This window comes from Ascaphus truei, chromosome 4 (genome assembly GCF_040206685.1).
Source record: "Ascaphus truei isolate aAscTru1 chromosome 4, aAscTru1.hap1, whole genome shotgun sequence".
Taxonomy (NCBI): domain Eukaryota; kingdom Metazoa; phylum Chordata; class Amphibia; order Anura; family Ascaphidae; genus Ascaphus; species Ascaphus truei.
This window is the reverse complement of record NC_134486.1, coordinates 258,652,838-258,673,645: the sequence shown is the minus strand read 5'-3', so window position 1 is coordinate 258,673,645 and position 20,808 is coordinate 258,652,838. Positions and strand designations below refer to the sequence as shown.

The 20,808-nt window shown below is 41.7% G+C and overlaps 1 protein-coding gene across 1 annotated transcript; it reads right to left on the bottom strand.

Annotated features, from left to right (window-relative positions):
- Positions 1-17,454: 17,454 nt before the first annotated feature.
- On the bottom strand, positions 17,455-18,471 carry LOC142492370 (trace amine-associated receptor 4-like). The gene has a single exon (XM_075595016.1). It carries the CDS (start codon positions 18,469-18,471, stop codon positions 17,455-17,457), a length of 1,017 nt encoding a protein of 338 aa, XP_075451131.1.
- Between the last annotated feature and the right edge of the window lie 2,337 nt (positions 18,472-20,808).

Below are 20,808 nucleotides of genomic sequence, written 5' to 3'. Positions count from 1 at the left end.
TCCACGGACTACCCGCAGGCAGATGGCGAACATGATTGCCCAACCCCAGCTCTGGGGGAGAGGTAAATGTGTCTCCGGCAGTTTCAGGGGCAAGACAGGGGCTCCGGTTCTTATGGGCTGCCTCCGCTTTGCCACCTTATAGGACGATGGTGGCAATTTTATTTATTTTATTATTGTGCTGTGTCAAGACGGAAGCTACAATCTTTTAGGGGGTAAGCTCGCTGTGTCCCCTCAGGGTTATTAATAATAGCCCCAGCGCTGCGACCCCAATGCTACCGCGATCTCAGGTTAGGCAGCCTTCAATTACAATGCAGCCATTTTTGGTAATCTGTGTCGCATGCAGCTTGGCCAGAGCGGGGAAAGGCAAATGAAAAAACTTCTCACTGACGAAAGAGAAGAGACAGCGGGCACTGCTAGGCAAATATTGAAGGCTGGACTGCGCTAGGGTAAAAAGATATTTATTAGCCATATGCAAACAGGGATAAAAAGGGAAGGTCCCCCGTAGTAACTCTAACGCGGGGCGAAACGCGTTAGAGTTACTACGGGGGACCTTCACTTTTTATCCCGGTTTGCATATGGCTAATAAATAACTTTTTACCCTAGCACAGTCCAGCCTTCAATATTTGCCTAGCAGTGCCAGCTGTGTCTTCCCTCTCATCAGTGAGAAGTTTTTTCTTCTGTGTACTACGAACAGCATGGAGCACGCATATCCGGATTACCAGATGCAGTAAGTGAATTTATCTTCAACATTTACGGAGTGTCCCCAGGAGGATTGGTTTTATGTGCGGCTATATACACTGAAGGGGTCCGGTTCCGGTCGAGAGACCTCCCACGGCCATCCCTCTCTTGTCAATTTCGCTAACCCGTCCCCCACACTAGGGGTTAAGTCATTGGACTTTAAGTCACTCCGTTTTGAAAATACTCTGGACAAATACTGGCATTGTGGAGAAATTCTTTAATTGTGGAAATATCCTTACTCTGCAGCACACGTTATTGAGGTGGTCATCCACCTCATCTCTCCCCAGGGGAAAGGCAAATACCTGGTTCTCTGCTTTAGGCAGTTCCTGACAAATATATGTGGGAATTCCAGGGCTTATTCTCTTTATGCTCTTGTCTTTTTACCCCCTCGTTTTGCTTGATATACCACTTTTTTGAGGGTTTATCGGCTGTGCTTCTATGGAGCTGAGCTAGTGTGCGACCGCTCTGTTCCACATCTCAGCCACGACGGTTAGAACACTTTTATAGTACAAAGAAGAGCTTTATTCACATCTGTTGATAATCCTAACAATACAAAACAGACTTCACTTCATACATTCATAATTGAAAGTTAGAAATTCACCTGACACTGCCAAGCTGACCAAATCGCCTGTTGCAGCTAGGCTATGTGTGCTTTATACTTTGGTGGGGATTTGTCCTTGTAGAACTGAGCTGGGTCCAGAGCAATGTGAGCCGGGTCTAAGTTCAGCTGAGCTGGGTCTGGGCAGGGTGAGCTGAGTAGGGTATGAGATGAGGTGAAAATATTATGAGGTGGGGTGAACATGGTGTGAGGTGAGCAAGATCTGGAGGTTGGGGCAATGGGGATTGGGGTATATGGTTTGGAAGCAGGTTGCCTGGGTCTAGGTACTTTAATGGCAAGGATATGAGTCTTCTTCTTTTTCACACCATTCCTGGAATCTTCCCCTTAGGAGTCTTGGGTGATGCTTTGATTTCTTTCCCGATTTAGCCTTTTTTGTTTTTGTAAGTCTCAGGTAGAGTTGGTTCAGCAGGCATCTTTTGCTTTCTTGGGATTTTTGTTGGAACAGTAGCAAAGAGAAAAAAGAGAAAAAAGCGCAAAACCCATAGAGTAGTATAGTCCATTTATTGAATAATTAAAAACGGTTATAAACACTCACAGAAGAATAAGTAAATACAGGCACTTCGGTACTTTTCCCATAGAATGCTCAACTGAAACAGAAAACACTCAAAGTGTATTTGAAAAAAGAGCACTTAGAAGTAATGACATGGAGAGCAGACTAAGTATTAAGGAAGAGACCAACGTTGAGGATATAGTTAAAACAGAATTTGAAAAATTAGATAAGGCAATGAAAAAAGAACTGAGTATTATATTAGATCGCTCTTATCTGGAGGAATACCTTAGGGTCTCGAGGATACCTACTAGTAGAGGCCTTAGAGTATTCAAACCAGCATTTTTCGATTTGGTGGAGATTGAGTACAACTGTATGTGGGAAAAGATTTTGGACACATGCAGTATAGATCTAATGAATTTATTAATTTCGCATCACGATATAACCTTACAGAATTTAGACCTTGAGATAAATCAGATTAGAACCATCCTAGAACAGCTTATGGAGTGTCCCTCCTTTAACACTTTGAACAAGAAACTCTCGAAGGAATTAGACACATTGGAGAAAAGTATACTCGTTAATAAAAACAAGACATTTGTAAGGGATGAGGAAGACTATAGGGATGGTAAGCAGAGGAAATGGGATAAATCTGCAACAAGAGATCAGAAGAATAGGGATAGGAGCAATTCTACTTCGGGGAAAGAAAGGAAAACATCGCTGAATCCGCCAGTTAGTAAAAAGAGTCCTAGTAAGAAGAGCCCGACTAAAACTACACATAACCCACCCCCTAAAAAAACAGAGGAAGTGGAAAGAAAAGGGAATGCGGGTGGAAAAGGACAAAAACAACAAAATAGAGATAAAGGCAAAGACCCCTACCCCACTACAAGCCACCAGTCTGAGGGCTTTGCTCGACACGACAGGGATTATGGAAGGGGGATGGACCATAGGTACCCCACTTATCAAATCAGGAGAGGCGATTATGACTCAAATTACATAAGGGATAACAGATATCAAAGGCACGAATGGCGAGATAGAAGGGAGAGATCACCAAGATGGGAACGGTCACCAAAACGGGAGAGATCTCCAAGGAGGTCCAGGGAGGAGAGATCAAGGGAGAGATACGGAAGCAGGAGGGAGAGAGGGGACTATAGAGATACGAGATATGACCATGCCCCCCAGAGGAGTCCTATCTGGGAACGAGCTGATAGGAACAAAATGGGGGTGTCTTTTTTAGACCAGGCACTGAAGTCACCAATCATAACGCAGAACAAGTTCTCTATTCTAGACGATCCAGGGATATCAGGAACAGTGGATGGGAAAGGAAGAAAAAGAAGCAGAGAGGGAAAAGGGGAGGAAGAAAATGCCGGAAGCAAAAGGGCAATGCATTAAGCAGTATTTTTAACCTCAGCTCGAAAGTTTTAAATGAAGCACACGAGAAAGTTTTAGCGAAGGGATTAAACTTTGCACCATCTAGAGGCCCAAGCGGCTTCGATTTGTTTGTGGATGCGCAGAAATACCTACGTCAACTAACTGTCAAACGTTTTTTTCTAAATAAAAACGCGGTAACTCAGAAAACAGGTCAGTATTCAGAGATTAACCCAGAAGCAAAGTGCATCCAAATTACACCTGATAGATTTGTCCACTCAAATTTAAAAAATAAGTCAAATTTCTATCCCAGTCACTGCAAAGGACAGTTTCTGGAAGTCTTCAACCAGCTTGTCATGGATGACTTTGAGAAACTGGCAAATAAGAAAAATAGGCAGCACGACAATTTGAAAAAGGAAGAAAGTGAAGCCTTAAAAACACTGGCAGAAGACAGGCGCATTACCATAAAACCGGCTGACAAAGGAGGAGGGGTGGTAATAATGGATACGAGTTATTACCTCACAGAATCACAACGTACTGTATCTTGAATGATGGAATAACTTATGAAAAATTCGAACAAGATCCTTCAAAAATATATCAGGAAGAGTTGTTGAATATTCTGATTAAGGCTAAGGATGTGAGAGTCTTGGGTGAGAAGGAATACTTATATCTGCTGAAGTCTCAACCAGTGAAAGCGGTGTTTTACTTCTTACCCAAGATTCATAAAGGCCGCCTTAGACCCCCGGGGAGACCAATCATCTCTGGGATTGGGTCATTAACACAAAACTTTTCAGAATATGTCGATTTGTATCTTCAAAATTATGCCACCAGTGCTAAATCATATTTAAGAGACACCCTACAGGTTCTATGCGTTTTATCTGGGATTCAGTGGCAGGAAGAGTTTTTATTGGTAACTTGCGACGTGACCTCACTGTACACCTCAATTAGACACAAAGATGGTTGTGAGGCAGTGAGGGATGCTCTGGAGGGAGATTCATCGATCCCACATGAGCAAAAAACGTTTCTGATGGACGGGATCGAGTTTATCCTGAAACATAACCTCTTTTGGTTTGATGGCTCCATGTTCCTACAAAAATGTGGCACTGCCATGGGGACTAGGTTTGCTCCCAGTTACGCAAATATTTTTATGGCGCACTGGGAAGAGAATAACATCTGGTTGGGTAACCCCTTTGGAGCAAACCTAGTCCTATGGAGAAGATACATCGATGATGTGATCTTCATATGGCATGGAAGTAAAGAGGATCTGACCCTATTTTTGAGCCATATCAATAACAACCGGGTAAATCTAATTTTCACGTCTGAGATTAGTTCAACGAGCATCAACTTCCTTGACTTGACAATTTATATCGAGAACAATACACTTAAAATAAAGAAATTTTTTAAGGAGGTTGATGCGAATAATTTTAATCTAAATAACAGCTGTCACAATCCGAAATGGTTAAGGAACATACCCTATGGTCAATTACGCCGAATTAGGCAGAATTGCACAGAGGTGGAGGTGTTCAGAGAACAAGCTAACCTTTTAAAAAGAAAGTTTGAGGAGAGAGATTATGAACCGGAGAGTATTGAGAAGGCCCTATTAAAGACATTAGAACTACCGCGGGAAGAACTTCTGAAACCGAGACCTGAAGTAGAGAATAAAGAATTCATAGTACCCTTCATTACACGCTATAACAGTGAAGCCAATAAAATTTGTAACATCTTAAAGAAACATTGGCACATTTTGCGTAAAGACATAGTATTACGGGAATACCTACCAGAAGCCCCACGTGTGATTTTAAACGGGCTGACAACATCAAAATGCAACTAGTTCCAAGTGTGTATAGGAGGGAGGTTGTGGGGCCAGGCACCAACTGGTTGCCAAAACCAGTAGGTTTCTTCAATTGTTTCAATTGTAAGGCATGCAAATATGCATCATGAGAAATAATGAATTTTACATCGACCATAACAAAGAAATCTTTTAAAACAAAACAACTTATTAATTGTAAAACCACCTTCGTCGTTTATTTGCTGGAAGGCCCGTGTGGTCTCCAGTATGTGGGCCGGACCTCGAGAAGTCTAAAGGTCCGCATACTGGAACACATAGAAAACATCAGGAGGAAATTGGCAAATCACAGTGTCCCCTTGCACTTTAGTCAAGTACATGGAGGTGACCTCTCAGGACTAACTTACAGGGGAATAGAACTGGTTGCAGAGAGCTGGAGGGGAGGGGATAGACTCAAGCCTCTCTGACAAAGGGAGACGTTTTGGATCTATCAGTTAAAAACCCTAACCCCCAACGGTCTGAATGTCGATTTAGATATTGCTGCGTTTGTGTGAATAAGAGCAGAATAATATATACACACATCTCCCCTGGGCCTTCTCTCTGTTGTTTAAGATTTGCCCCTACTGAATAAGGGTTTTTGACTCCCCCCTCCTTTTTTGTTTATCCTTGATACGTGGAATATCACCAACTGAATATTAATCACATTTTCGACTCCATTTGTTTCTATGTTTATATGTAAGGATAAATTTGGTTTTAGCGTCATTTTGTAATTTTTAAATTTTTTGTAAATTTTTTAATTTTTTGTAAATTTTTAAATTTTTTATTATATAGTGAATTTAGTGGAACTAAATTTTTAGTAACAATATACCAGTTAGATTAATGTATTTTTTGGACAATTGTAATGTATTTAATTTTGGAATTGGATAGAAAGGTAAAGTATTAGATTAGAATATTTTAACAGCAGAGTGGAATTTGTTCTGTTTAAAACCTTAGAAGCTCTAGAGGCTTTTTAAAGAAATTAGTTTATGTGAAACCTCTAATACGGTTTTCAATACAGAGTTGTAAGGGTTATTGAAGGTGACTACACCATGACTAACACCATGATAGGATTAAATTGAACTTTTTAACTTAATTAAATAATAAAGGACTGAGATTTTATTTGAAATGTTTAAATTGAAATGTTTATCACAGTGAATAGCAGCCACTCTGTATATCAGATAGGCAGTAGAAGCATCAAAGTGTTTTTAATGCAATGAATATGGAATTATACAATGAATGATTATTAATTACCAATAATAAGCAATACTATGGGTCTATAAAAACTACAGAGACCCCCGCAACCGTACATTTTGAGCCTGAGGAAGCTGTTTTTCACGGCGAAAGCGCGATGCTCTAATTCGACCTACTATTTTGGACTACTGGGGCTTCCGTAGTTAGTGGAAGCAGTTGCAGTCACAGCCGCGCAAGAAGTTACCATCTCTTCTGACTCCGGACGCGGAAGACAGTGCGGTTGAGAAGCGACTTCTAACCACAGCAACGGGAGCGTACCGGGGATTTATTATTTTCATGTGAGTGCCTTTCTGTGTATTTTAATGTTTAATAAACTTATACCATTTTAAAGACCACTACTGATCCCTTGCTGTCATCTTACCTCACCCACCCCCGCTTGCTGAACTGGGGAGGGAAGGAGCCTTAGAACGTGAGGATTGTGAAGGGGAACCCCCATATACACCCTGCCTGCCAGCAGATGTGTGCGCTGCGCCCCTGGAATCATCTCGGATGGGTTAACTAGATGTACCCTACAGAAACCTTTCAACTAGTGTGCTTACACGTGGCCGTGTAAGTATTATATGTTTATTGCCATATTTTTTATTATTTCCCATCCATCCCCAATCTAACCAACTATCTGAGAAGACCAGAATTATCAGCAGCAAGACACCCCTACGCACCTTTGCTCACACAGGGCCGTGTGAGTATTTAATTATCATTATCGTTATTTCACTCCACGTCCACTTGGGAGACTATTGATAAGTTGCTTTAAATCACTTACCCCATGTAAGGAATCCACTACTGGCTTTGACTATTGCCTTGCAGACCTGTGCAGTTGCAGGCTTCCTCTGGCAATCTATGGCACAGGTGCTGCCTCTCATTGCAGCTTCTGCCCTGTGCTACTTCATTGGAGGAATTCTCACACACCCTCCTCCTGTGATTGGATCTCCGCCCTTTATATTCTAGGCGTTGGCTCTGAACCAGCGCCGAGCATAACTATTCCTACCTCTATGTTATTGTCTCTGCCACAAACCACCCCAGGCCTCTCTCCTAGCGTTCTTACCTTCCAAGTTCCTGAGTATCCAGAGGCCTGGTCCTGGACGTCTGTGCTGAAGCGTTGTTGCCAGCACTGGCCTGCTGCTATCTCCTTGCAGTGGCCTACCCTGGACGTCTGTGCTGAAGCGTTGATGCCAGCACTGGTGACTGCTGCATTCCCTCCTAGCAGTGGCTACCCTTCCTGTCCTGTGGCCTGCCGCTATTCTCCTGTAGTGGCCTATCCTGGACGCCTGTGCTGAAGCGTTGATGCCAGCACTGGTAACTGCTGCACTCCCTCCTAGCAGTGGCTACCCTTCCTGTCCTACGGCCTGCTGCTATTCTCCTGCAGTGGCCTACCCTGGACGCCTGTGCTGAAGCGTTGATGCCAGCACTGGTAACTGCTGCATTCCCTCCTAGCAGTGGCTACCCTTCCTTTCCTGCGGCCTGCTGCGATCCTCTTGCAGTGGCCTGCCTTGGACTTCTGCGCTGAAGCGTTAGTTCTTCCCGACGCTGCCCTGCGGTGAACTTCGTCCAGCCTGCTGTCTCCTCCTGCTGAGATCGTCATCATGGGCCGAGGCCGCTCCTCGCGCAGAAGCCACCCCCGCGCTCACGCTCCTAAGCTGAAGCGGGGTACTCCTGATTTCCTGTTGCCGAACTCCTGCTTCATTAACGACGATGCTGCCTTCTCCAATCCTGACCCTGCGATGTACGACTACGAACTGCGCACTCCGGATCAGTCTGCGTGGACTAAGGTCGGTGATTATATAACCCCACCTCAGCCCCGCGGTCCGGTCCCGGTTTGTGGCGAGCATCGGCGTAACAGTATGCTCGGCCCATTAAAACCGGACCGCGCCGTGGCGGGGGATGGCAATTTACCAACTGAAGTTATGTCCCGGCCTGCGTACCAGTCCCACTCTGAAGGCCAGTATTTGTGTGAAGTACTACCCCTGATTGATGAAATGTTTACCTATGAAGGTTTAACCCCTTTGCAAAGACAATGCCGTTGTGATCTCTTTATTAAGGCTTACTGTATCCTGAACTTAAAACAGTCTCTGGCCGCTTGTATTCGCTCTCCTGATTCCCCTATAACCTGGGATAACGTGTACCCTATGGAACTGGCCGACGCCCAAGAGGCACTCTATCTCCTGGCCTCTTCACTGGACATTCATCTAGTACACCAGGGCGCCCTTCTCATGTTGGCTCAGTCTCAAGATACACTCCATGTACTTTCCTCAACACTAGATATTCACATAATAGAACAGGATCCTCTCCTTGCCAACGCTGCTGCTTGGCAGATTCTCTATGCTGCCAGTCCTGTTGCTAAACCTGTGGGGGTACCTCTCTCTCCTAAGAATGGTCAAACCATTTCTCTATCGCTGCCCGCTAAAGAAGAAGCTGCCACGCTCCCTAATCCTGAGTTAACCTCCCTAAGTTCTGTCCCTGAGGTTATCTCGGTCTTAACCCCTGCTAGTCAGGCTTATGCGTCCCCCACTGTAAATCCCTGCAGTCCCCAGGTCAGTGTGTCTTCCCTAGCACCAGAGAATGAATCCTGTTTGCCCTCTTTTCCTAACCCAAAAATTCTAAGCTCTGTTTCCGAGGTTTTTTCTGTATTAACCCCTGCTAGTCTGCTCTGTGAGGTCCCTACTGCTAACCCTAGTATTCCGCAGTCTAATGATAGGTCCCTAGGGCAAGAGGCAGAACCCCCTATGACCCCACTCTCGGAGACTAGCTTCTATTTCTCTGATTCTCAGGTACAGAGTAATTTAACCCTTGGGGTTTTTCCTATGTTAACCCCTGCAGGTCAGCCCTGTGAACCTTCCTTGGTAGATCCCTTTAGTTCGTCAGTCAGGGACACCTCCTTAGCCTCAGAGGATCAACCCCTTTTGTCCTCTGACTCAGCTAAAATTCTCGGGGCTATGCCCCCTGAACTTTCGGCAATAATACTGGCTCCAGTAAAAAGTATTCTGGAGCCGTTTGTTTCTCTAAACCTGTTCGCAGAATCCCTACTCCTAGGTATTTCACTCACCCCGTCTGCCACTCAGAGAGCTGAGACCCCTGCTTCTGAGCATAGACCCCTTTTCGTGGAATCTGTTGTCGTTTCTGATGTCCCAGACACTCTTTCCCAAATACCCACTTCAGAGGCCAGCACAGTCGTGGTTGCCCCACTTGCACTGTCTGAGTTCTCCTTTTCTCAAATCCTAGGGTTTAAAGCGAACAGTACATACTGTATTATGCTCCTTTCCAAGTGACCCCTTCTGAGATCAGCGTATCTGCTGTTGCTCCCTCAGTACCATTAAAGTTAGGGCCCTTCTTTTTGAAGGATCAGGCTTTCAAGTTTGAGACTCCCTTTATCCCTGACTTTGTAAATCTGCAGTCCCTTCTCACTGTAGTTAAAAGTTCTCCAGCAGCCGCTGAGTTAAGCTTTGCCGCTGCCAAATCTTCTGTTATAGAAGCAACCTTGCCTTGCTTACTTCTGTCTGTCCTATCTGTGATGCCTATCACCTTTACTAAAATTTCTGTTTTGCAAGGTATTTCTCCTATTAAATCTGGGATACATGCAATTCCTTTAATCAGTTCCAAAACCCCTGTCACTAAGTCTCCCATGGAGTCTGATGCCGTCACTAGGGATTCTCAGGGACCCAATTCTGTAACAAGCAAGATGTCCCTTGTGTCTGTTGGAGAGTTTACCCCAGTTTCTCTCACGTATCATGCCACAGCCTCCGGGATGATTAAAAATGACTTTAAGTCTGGGATGCCCATTCCTGTAATAATACTGTTTTACGCTGATTCGCCCACAGTATTCGGGGTATCCACTACTGACTGTATGTCTACTACCACGAACTCAGGGGTATCGCATTTGGAACGTTCCCTTTTTTCAGAAGATCCCGTCTTTAAAATGGACTTATTTTTCTCTGTGTCTTCCACAATACTTGGGGTACTTGCTATTGACTGTCCTGTCCCAAAACTAGGGTTACCTCTCAAAAAGGTGCCTGGAGCTACCGATGTTAAAGACCCTATGTTTAAAACAGTAACAATTTGCATTGCTTCTCCCACAGTATCATGTGAGACCTGGGTACCTGGGACCTCCACTCCGAAGCCAAGCTCTAGTTCTCTGTCTTCTTTCTCTGTGTTGGAGGCACCCAGCTTTAACCCCAAGACTTTTTTCCCTAAGGTTGATGCACTGCTTAACCGCCTGCCTTGTTTTTTGGATAAAATCTGTTTTCTCACCTTTCAAACAGACTCCTTACTCGCAGGTCTCTGTGCGGTGCCCAAAGTGCCCGATCTGTATGGCAATTGGCCTCTCTCTAAGACGAAGACACCCTTACTGGACCTCGTCGCTTTACCTGAAGCATCCGTTCCTGTTCTCTATGGGTCCACTATGGGTATAGACATGCTTATTATGTCCTTCGCCAAGGCCACAATTTCGGATTTGATTCTCTCTAAAGATCACAAACCAAAGGAAGCGGATCCTTCTTCAACTGCCAGTACCATGAGTTGCATACACACTGCTACAGACTCTCGCAAATTGCTTGGGATAGCAACCCTGCTTGGTATCAAAAGTACCGCTGCAATAGTGTGTAGTGAACCCTCCCGCCCCATTCCCTTGCTAACCACCACCCGGAATTCCTTGGAAGCTAAAGACTCTCGCAACTTCCTCCGTGCTGATTTCACCAAAGACATTGCCTTCTCTGAAGGTCCCTCTGCCATTTTTGTCCGACAATCTGTGTCCTGTGTCCCGTACTCTTGGACTATTACTATGCACCGGACACCTGGCTACTGTCCTTCCGATGTTCCCATTCCGGAGCCCTCAGGTCCCATTGTCCATGTACCAAGAACTGCAGTACCACCGCTGTCTTTCATGGCACTCGCCAATGTACAGCTGGATTGTGGACCTAATTCTCGCCGGAGACACTTCAGGAACAACTCAATGTCTCCCAGACCTATGAATGGTCCTGTTCACCCAGGCTTCTCACCCAGTGGTGGGGGTACTGTAAGGAATCCCAACAAATTATGGGCTTTCAACGCCACCTCTCGCCTAAGGAGGTTTAGGAACAATTCCATGTCCCCCAAATCTGTGATGGATCTTGTTCGTCCGGAGGTCTCACCTGAAGGGGGGGGTACTGTAAGGAATCCACTACTGGCTTTGACTATTGCCTTGCAGACCTGTGCAGTTGCAGGCTTCCTCTGGCAATCTATGGCACAGGTGCTGCCTCTCATTGCAGCTTCTGCCCTGTGCTACTTCATTGGAGGAATTCTCACACACCCTCCTCCTGTGATTGGATCTCCGCCCTTTATATTCTAGGCGTTGGCTCTGAACCAGCGCCGAGCATAACTATTCCTACCTCTATGTTATTGTCTCTGCCACAAACCACCCCAGGCCTCTCTCCTAGCGTTCTTACCTTCCAAGTTCCTGAGTATCCAGAGGCCTGGTCCTGGACGTCTGTGCTGAAGCGTTGTTGCCAGCATTGGCCTGCTGCTATCTCCTTGCAGTGGCCTATCCTGGACGCCTGTGCTGAAGCGTTGATGCCAGCACTGGTAACTGCTGCACTCCCTCCTAGCAGTGGCTACCCTTCCTGTCCTACGGCCTGCTGCTATTCTCCTGCAGTGGCCTACCCTGGACGCCTGTGCTGAAGCGTTGATGCCAGCACTGGTAACTGCTGCATTCCCTCCTAGCAGTGGCTACCCTTCCTTTCCTGCGGCCTGCTGCGATCCTCTTGCAGTGGCCTGCCTTGGACTTCTGCGCTGAAGCGTTAGTTCTTCCCGACGCTGCCCTGCGGTGAACTTCGTCCAGCCTGCTGTCTCCTCCTGCTGAGATCGGCGTCATGGGCCGAGGCCGCTCCTCGCGCAGAAGCCACCCCCGCGCTCACGCTCCTAAGCTGAAGCGGGGTACTCCTGATTTCCTGTTGCCGAACTCCTGCTTCATTAACGACGATGCTGCCTTCTCCAATCCTGACCCTGCGATGTACGACTACGAACTGCGCACTCCGGATCAGTCTGCGTGGACTAAGGTCGGTGATTATATAACCCCACCTCAGCCCCGCGGTCCGGTCCCGGTTTGTGGCGAGCATCGGCGTAACACCCCAATACTGATGTCTTTGGTGTGATATGCTTTAACCCTTTGCTCCTCCTGTCTTTTTTCCTTTCCACGTTCATTAAGGGTTTTGGGATACCCCTTTTTGGGGTTGAGCAGAGGGATTTACTAGGATCAACGGACTCCACTGTGAGGGATTACATTTATTGGCTTGAACTAGGTATTGTATTCTTCCCTCCACCCTGACTTAACATTCTAAAGGTAAGCGCCCGTTTTTTTGTTTACTTCGGTACTTTGAATGACCGCTGGAACAGAAGTAATCCACTTGTCTGTTGGTTGGGGTACTCAGTGACTCTTCCTCTCTCCTTCACTCGATCGGCGGTATGTATCCGCTTCTGCGTCAGGTGACTCTGTGACGTCAGCACGTGTGTCGTCAATCGGGGGTTGGACTTTGGGCAGCCACTTGCTCCCCCTCCAAACTCGGCGTACGGGAGTTCTATCTGTCACGCGTATTCTCAGTAATTCAGTGCTCTTGGCAAAACACCAAAAACCATAGCAATGTCAGCCCTACGCATTTCAAGGACCTTGTCCTCTTCGTCAGGGGCACTTTCATTGCTTGGTTGCTATTGATCATATATATAGGGGTAACAATTAAGTACCTTCTATAGATAAAGATAAATATTTATGAATTAATTTTATGAATAAGAATTTTAACAAACCTTTATTATCTTTTCCTATATTAATCAGATATTAATGTTGTTTTTATTATGATTGTTCAATGTGTTATGATAAGAATAATCACGTGTACGCATATGTGTTTTACTCCTGTTGTGATAGTAGCTGTTTTTAGTATCCACGAAGATTTTAATATATTTAATATGTTTACTATACAATTTATGGCAGCTTAAGTATTGAATTTATATGAATCATTTTTTTAACAATATTCCCATAAATATCAACAGTTTTTAAGAATTTGTTCTATAGCTAATCATTGGATTAGACTCCTTATGTGGATACTGTAAACAACCACTAGGAGGGAATTAATATTATCTATCTATAGAAGGTACTTAATTGTTACCCCTATACTGCACCGACACACTTTATTCGAGCAAATACCCGGTATGTACCTGGCAGATACCTGGAATGCGCCGCTCCTCACCTCTGACAAGCCCCGTTGCATTTGCCTTCCCAGCCTGGGTTCATGCCTGGCTGATGGGCGGCTGATCTGTTAAATGATAATGATTATGATTTAATAGGCTGCAATGCTTCGCGTGTCTACCAGATGGCATAAATTCATGAATTGTAATGCAGTATATATATATGTACTGTGCAGTATTGCAGCCAGCGGGAATAAAATGCTTCAATCCCTGACGGAAAATAACTCAATGCACTCGGGCAGAAAACAGTCACAAACCTCAATACACCCGGGTATACCCGAATTCGTGGGACTAGCCGAGCTCGAATAAAGTGTGTCGCCAGTGTATATATGATCAATAGCAACCAAGCAATGAAAGCGCCCCTGACAAAGAGGACAATGTCCTTGAAACGCTTAGGGCTGACATTGCCATGGTTGCTGGTGTTTTGCCAAGAGCACTGAATTACTGAGAATACGCGTGATAGATAGAACTCCCGTACGCCGAGTTTGGAGGGGGAGCAAGTGGCTGCCCAAAGTCCAACCCCCGATTGACGACACACACGCTGACATCACGAGTCACCTGACGCGGAAGCGGATACACGCCGCCGATCGAGTGAAGGAGAGAGGAAGAGTCACTGAGTACCCCAACCAACAGACAAGTGGATTACTTCTGTTCCAGCGGTCATTCAAAGTACCGAAATGCATGTATTTACTGTACTTATTCTTCTGAGAGTGTTTATAACCGTTTTTAATTATTCCATAAATTGACTATACTACTCTATGGGTTTTGCGCTTTTTTTTCTCTTTTTTGTCTTTGTTTCTATAGTTTCTACCGGTCCTGAGATTAGTTCCGGTTGCAAAGGAGCAGCATACCCATACTCAATCTGACATTGGACTCTGTATCTGGGAACACTTGATGTGACTATATATTATTTATTTATTTTATCAATTTAACCCCTTAAGTGCTATGTTCCTACCTGTCATTGTGTAACCCTTTCTTTGTAATTATCTATTGTTCACTAAGTAGGAGCGCCAGCTGACACACCTATTATTAGAGGGTTTTATGCCTATCTACTTTTATCTGTGTCAGCTTATTCTTTATTCTGTTTTTTGGAACAGTAGCAGTAAGCAGGTTCTTGGGTCTCTGGAATTTGGAAATATCCCTCATTCAAGCACAAGATATTTGAAAGTACAAGAGTACAAAAGTTAGTTCTCATCAAGATCACTGAGTGTGGCAATGCAATTTCTATGTGAATTCATGTACAGTACCGCTGACGTCACAGGGGAAGCATTCAGTGTTGCGCTGGGATAATTGCTGATTGACAGGTATTGTTGCAAGGTGTCATAATTAGGCTTATACCTGTACCAGTCACTTTACCTGTATATTATCACATTACCCATCCTACAACTTTGTGAAAAATAGTATTGCATTATTGTCTTTCCATATCTCTTTTTTTTTTTTGGTATCTGCGCTCCCCAAGTTTCTGAGATTTCCATGTTATGATAATGTCTCATTTACATATCATTTGCATATCCTCACTAACATCCATCATAGTTACTTCTATGCACACATCTGAGCATTGTATTGGGAGGATTTTATTCAGAGTCCATACGGGATTTGATCCTGATTACTACTCTGATATTGTGTGTACATTTTGTCAGAACTGAATAATTTGACTCGCTTTACCACACGGAATTGCACTATCCTTTTTTTTTATCTCTATTAATAATTTCCGGTTCCTCGTGCTCCCCGCATCTCCAAAACAAACATTTTAAAACCCCAAGAGGAAGGTTCAATGGGGGTAGAGCTGTTGTGTATTTCAACACATTTATTTTTTCACTTGCATTTGCATTTTATGTCTTTCACTCATTTACAAATAGTCTTTTTCGCTGTATACTTTGAGTGAATTCTACTTATCTGATTCGATTTATTCTTTTTATTTTATCCCTTTGATTATATATTTCAGACACAACTAGAGCGCCGGTTGAATATCTGTTCACCTTATTTATAATAGGACCTTGAGTACACATGAAGGCAATAGATTCAATTTGTGGCAAGTACAATATTTTAAAATGAAAAGAAAGTTGAAATTTAAATACATGACATATTTTATTGGTTACCCCAATTTATAATATATAATACAATTACCCAAATAAATCTTAAAATATCTGTTAAAACATACAAACTACAGGAATACAGCTTTATATGTAGACTCTTTTTTTGTAAAACTGCATATCACTTTATTTAAAAAAATTATTTTTTTAACAAAGGTGCCAATGTTTGTCACAAAACTTCCCCTATTATACTATACGGTAATGTACCTTGCACCTCAATGCACAACTAAATAAATATACTGTAACATTACTTTCAGAATGATAGCGTGTTTATTCATTACAGATAGTCATTGCAAATCATTTCATTTGTCATTATTTGCTTTTAAAAAATCAGAACACCTTGTAATCCTAACACTAATCCTAATTTCCTAAAACAAAAAAGATGCAATAAAGTATTGCTGTCTCCTGCTATAAGCGCAATATAATGCCTGTTCTATCAGGAGCCTTAACTTATTATATTGTTTAGGAGTTAAATTATGCTTAATAACCTCAGTATAGCATCACTCACTACATGGCTCTGCAGTGTATTGTTGAGCTTGACTTGTAACCAAGAGCTTTAGAGCATTTCTGACTTTAATTAAAAAAATGATTATCTTTGTTTTAGCAATTATGCTTGTCTCTTTTTAATTCTTTATTTTTTATACCTTTACATTTTTATCATTAAATCAAAAGTAACTGAAAAACAAAGACACCAGTGATGCTTTTTATAAAGCTGAAAAAGTGGATTGTATGACTTTAAAATTGCTTTGAAAGCATCATTTAGAGTCTGCCTTACTGTATACAGTACTGTATATACATGAGACACCTGAGTATTTTTATTCTAGAAATAAAATATCAGCAAAGAAAAGTGATCAGCAAGGCAATTTAACAGCCCTATTTTGTAGACAGCAGTTATCCTAGTCTAGATAATATATGTAATAGGGGTGGGCAGTTTCCTTTATGTTTTGGCTTTTGGTTCTAAAAATATTTTGTGTTTTGGGTCTGATTAAGCAAAAATTCAATTTGTTTCGTTTTAGAGTTTTACCAAATTATGGGAAAAAAACAAAATAATTATGAAAAATTCAACAAAATAAGTGGTAAAATGATGAAATAGCAATAAATAAGAATGGGCACCTTTGCTGTGGATTTGTCAAAATTGGTTTGTTTGGTTTTAATTTTCTACCAAATTATGGGGGGAAAAACTCAAAATAGGCAGGAAAAATCCAAAGAAAAATATTTTAAATAAGTATAAAATTATAAAAAAAACATTTAGAAAACCAGACAAATATAACTGAAGAAAGATGTGGTGAGAGACACGTAGAGATGGGCACTTGGTCGGTGTTCTGGTTTTGTTTCTAAATAGTTTTGGAGTTTTGGTTTTAGCTCAACAAACGTTAAGGGTTTTGCTATTTCTTTTGTATTTGGTTTAAGAATTTAAGGTTCTGACATGCTCTGATTTCACACACCCAGATTTGTCCATCTCCAATATTTAATAAATAAAAATATCAGATGTTGCTACCTGAGAGAAGGAGTGGTTGAGTGAGTAAATACACTGACTGTGTAAACAATGACAATGAGTTTGAATCAGGGAAATCAGGATCAGAAACCAGAGTCGGCTCCTTGTGACCTTGGGCAAGTCACTTTCTCTCCCTGTGCCTAAGGTACCATAATCATATATTGTAAGCTCATCAGGGCAGGGACTGTGTCTGTAAAAAAAGAAATTCCTATGTGCTGTGTACCGTGCACTATACTGTAATTGTGAAGCACTATGAGTTCCATTGGGAGAAAAGTGCCATATGAAATAAAGTTATTATTACCTGTTGTCACAATGACTGATCATTGACAAAAGTTTAATTCCCACATATTTTACTGCATCAACAAAATCTTTATTTAATTAAACTTCATGTATCACATTAAAGGAAGAAGACTCCACATTAAATATATTGCCTGTTATGATAAATCCAACTGATTTGCGAAACCATGGGTAAAACAAAGCATAGATTATGGGGTTAAGTGTGGAATTGATATAGCCCAGCCACAGAACAGCATTGTATATATCTTCAGATGTTGAGAAATTAAGATGAGGGTCTACTGTAGTTACCGTAAAAAACGGTAGCCAGCACAAAATAAACACTCCCATAACTATACTTAATGTCTTTGCTGCTTTGCTTTCTCCCTTTAGGGAGCTTTTACTCTTTGTTTGATTATGTATTAACTTGGCTTGTTTTCTTGCAACTGAGAAAATGTGAATGTAAATCCCTATCATCAAGGCACCTGGAATAAAGAAAGATATTAAGGAAGAAATTGCTGCCCACAGCTTGTTAAAGAGAAGAGAACAAGAGCCGATGCAGGACACTGAAGCAACATAATCCTGTATTCCTTCAACGTTTACATTTGATAAAACAACACCAAATGCATAAATACAGGGAACGGACCAGCTAATAAATAAACATACCTCTATTACAGAAGTTGTTATTTTTCTAAAATAATGAAGTGGGTGGCACACTGCATAGTAACGGTCGACAGAAATAAAGAATAGGTGAAATATAGAGGTTGTACACAACATTATGTCAAAGCAACTGTGCATTTTACAGAATATATCTCCAAAATACCAGCATGAAGTGATAGATCTCACCATACTGTAAGGCATAACTAGCAGCCCAAGAAGGAAATCTGTAATTGCCAAGGACAAAATGAGGAAGTTGGTTGGGGTGTGGAGCTGTTTAAAATGAGAGACTGAAATAATGACCACAAGATTTCCCACAATTGTGAGGATTATAGCTCCAAACATGACGAAGCACATAGTTAAGTAACTTGTAAGAGATCTGTTACTCTTAGGACATGAGCTATTCACAAATTCAAAGCAATTGTTTATATTTTGCTTACTCCATAAATCAGATGAATTCATCATTTTATCATTCCCAATTATATTCAAAGCACTGTTAGGAAAAGAAAAAGGGAACAATATTAAGTATCCAAAATCTCATAATTTATTAATCATATTAGCTATACATCTACATGACAAACCTTGCTCCATAACTTAAAGCAAAAAATATTTTTTACATTTAAAGTATGACTCGAAAGTGTGTTATTTGAGGTTTTTACACTGGACAATGATCATTAGGGTGAGATTAATTCCACCTACGACTTGGTGTATTTAACTGATGCAAAGATAAAGGAAAGCTCCACCACGTGAAGTGCAATGTTGGAAATGTATATTTCATTAGAAGATTACAGTTAGCAATACTATCTCCTACAATAACCACTCCCCAAATTGTTCATTGACATAAGCAGAACAAAGTTAATGCAAAGCTTCTTCATACATGTATCGTACGTAATATAAAATTGATTCTTGTAGCCTCAAATTAATTAAATAATGCTAATTGTCACTCTCCAAGGTCTAATACAAGAAACGAGACAATGTACAATATATCCTAATAGCAGCATGAGAAATCCCGCTCTGTCTCAGATTTAAGAATGCCATATAATACATAGTAAAAACTGGGCTATTAAATGCAAAAAATGTAAAACAGTTATGACATGTGCTGCATTTAATGCATCTATGCACTATGGCATTTTCTTAGTAACTGTAAATTTCTGGAAAAACTCTTAAACTAAATAAAATTCCCTCTTAAGGAGTAGGGAAAATTCATCATGCTCCACTGTGTGCAACATTTATTATTATTGTGTTCTTCAATTTGTATACACATACTTTACTTGTCATGGGAACAGTTCATTTTTTTTTATACCTGTATGATACTGTCACGGCCCCTTTTATTCTCCAACATCTCCGATTTTGTTTGGGTATTTTTTCCGAATGCCACGCACTTCACCGCGTTCATGCCGCATTCATGCCGAGACAGCGCTAATACAATGCACTAGGATAAAGGCGGCCGGGGCTTAAAATACCGGCACATACAGCATCAAATACTGCATCTGCCCGCGGTTTTCAGAGTTGCGCCGATACGGCCGCACGAGGATAAAGGCGGCCGCCACTGTATATATTGGTTGTAACCTGCGATAGTATTGGTGTTTTTAATATATACTATGTAATCAAAATTACACCTTTAATTGTGCCTCACATTTTCTGATGAAGATGATATTTATTTCTCTGTATCAATCTGAGCACATTTGCAACTGCCTTTCACTGATTGTTTGGTATTAATTATAAATAATGGCTGTGATTCTACTTTGATTTAGTGAGCAGTAGTCACATACTGTATTATAGTAGTACAGCTTTTGGTTTCTTCAATGGTCATTATAATGCAGGGTTTGTAATGTGTACACTTTAAACACTTCTACAACTTTATCTTACTTTCATAATTGGGATCAGTCAAACTAAAACTGTAGGTCAAAGAGATACTTCTTACCACACCTTTTGGCTAAGTAAGACAAGTAGAGTGCCGCCAACATGTATGTCATTTTTACTACCTCTACAGAAGGTATACTGTATGTTGATATTGGAAAAATAATGTAATAGTATAATGGCTAGAAAACATTTTTTTTTCACTCATTGAAAAATGTTGATTTGGAATTTATTTTAAAGCCATAAATATTGTTTTAAAAAAGAAGATAAGAACGTACCTTTGTAGAACCTGTTAAGACCATCTATTTTCAAGTCCATGTAGCTGTAACTTATCATTCACTGAGCATCTACTTTGGGTAGGTAAGCAGGGTTTTTATGAACAAAGTGTCTCCCAAAAGACTATAAGGTGCCTCCCAGATGAGATGGAAGAAACATACAACCAATTTCCTTCAATTTACAGTTCACTCCTGTGTTCTGAAGATGTGTTGATTACATGTTGTCATTTCAAATTACAACAAGCTGACCTTTTTAACTCTAGCCTTTCCTTGTAATGTAAGATTAATCAGTCATATTCATTGCTTTTAACACAACTTCATGTATTTCTTTATCCAATTCTATCAGATAGATTTAAAAAGCTGTACATAGAAAGATGAAATAACTCTCTTCCTCGGCATGCAATTACATGTACACTTCTGCATTACAAGGATATAGAAGACTTGTTGAGGTCATAGTGGGGATACTAAACTTGCTTGAGGTGACAAGTTGGGTTAACCTCTACCACTTGGATAGACTCCATATAAAATCAATCCAGAGTATCGCATGTATTTAATCTGTGCTCCAATCCATCTACACATTCGCAAGTAGACGGAGATGACTAGTGTAAGTATAAATTAGAGATGCTCACTTGGCCCTGCTTTGGTTTTCAGAAAACATCTTCTGCAC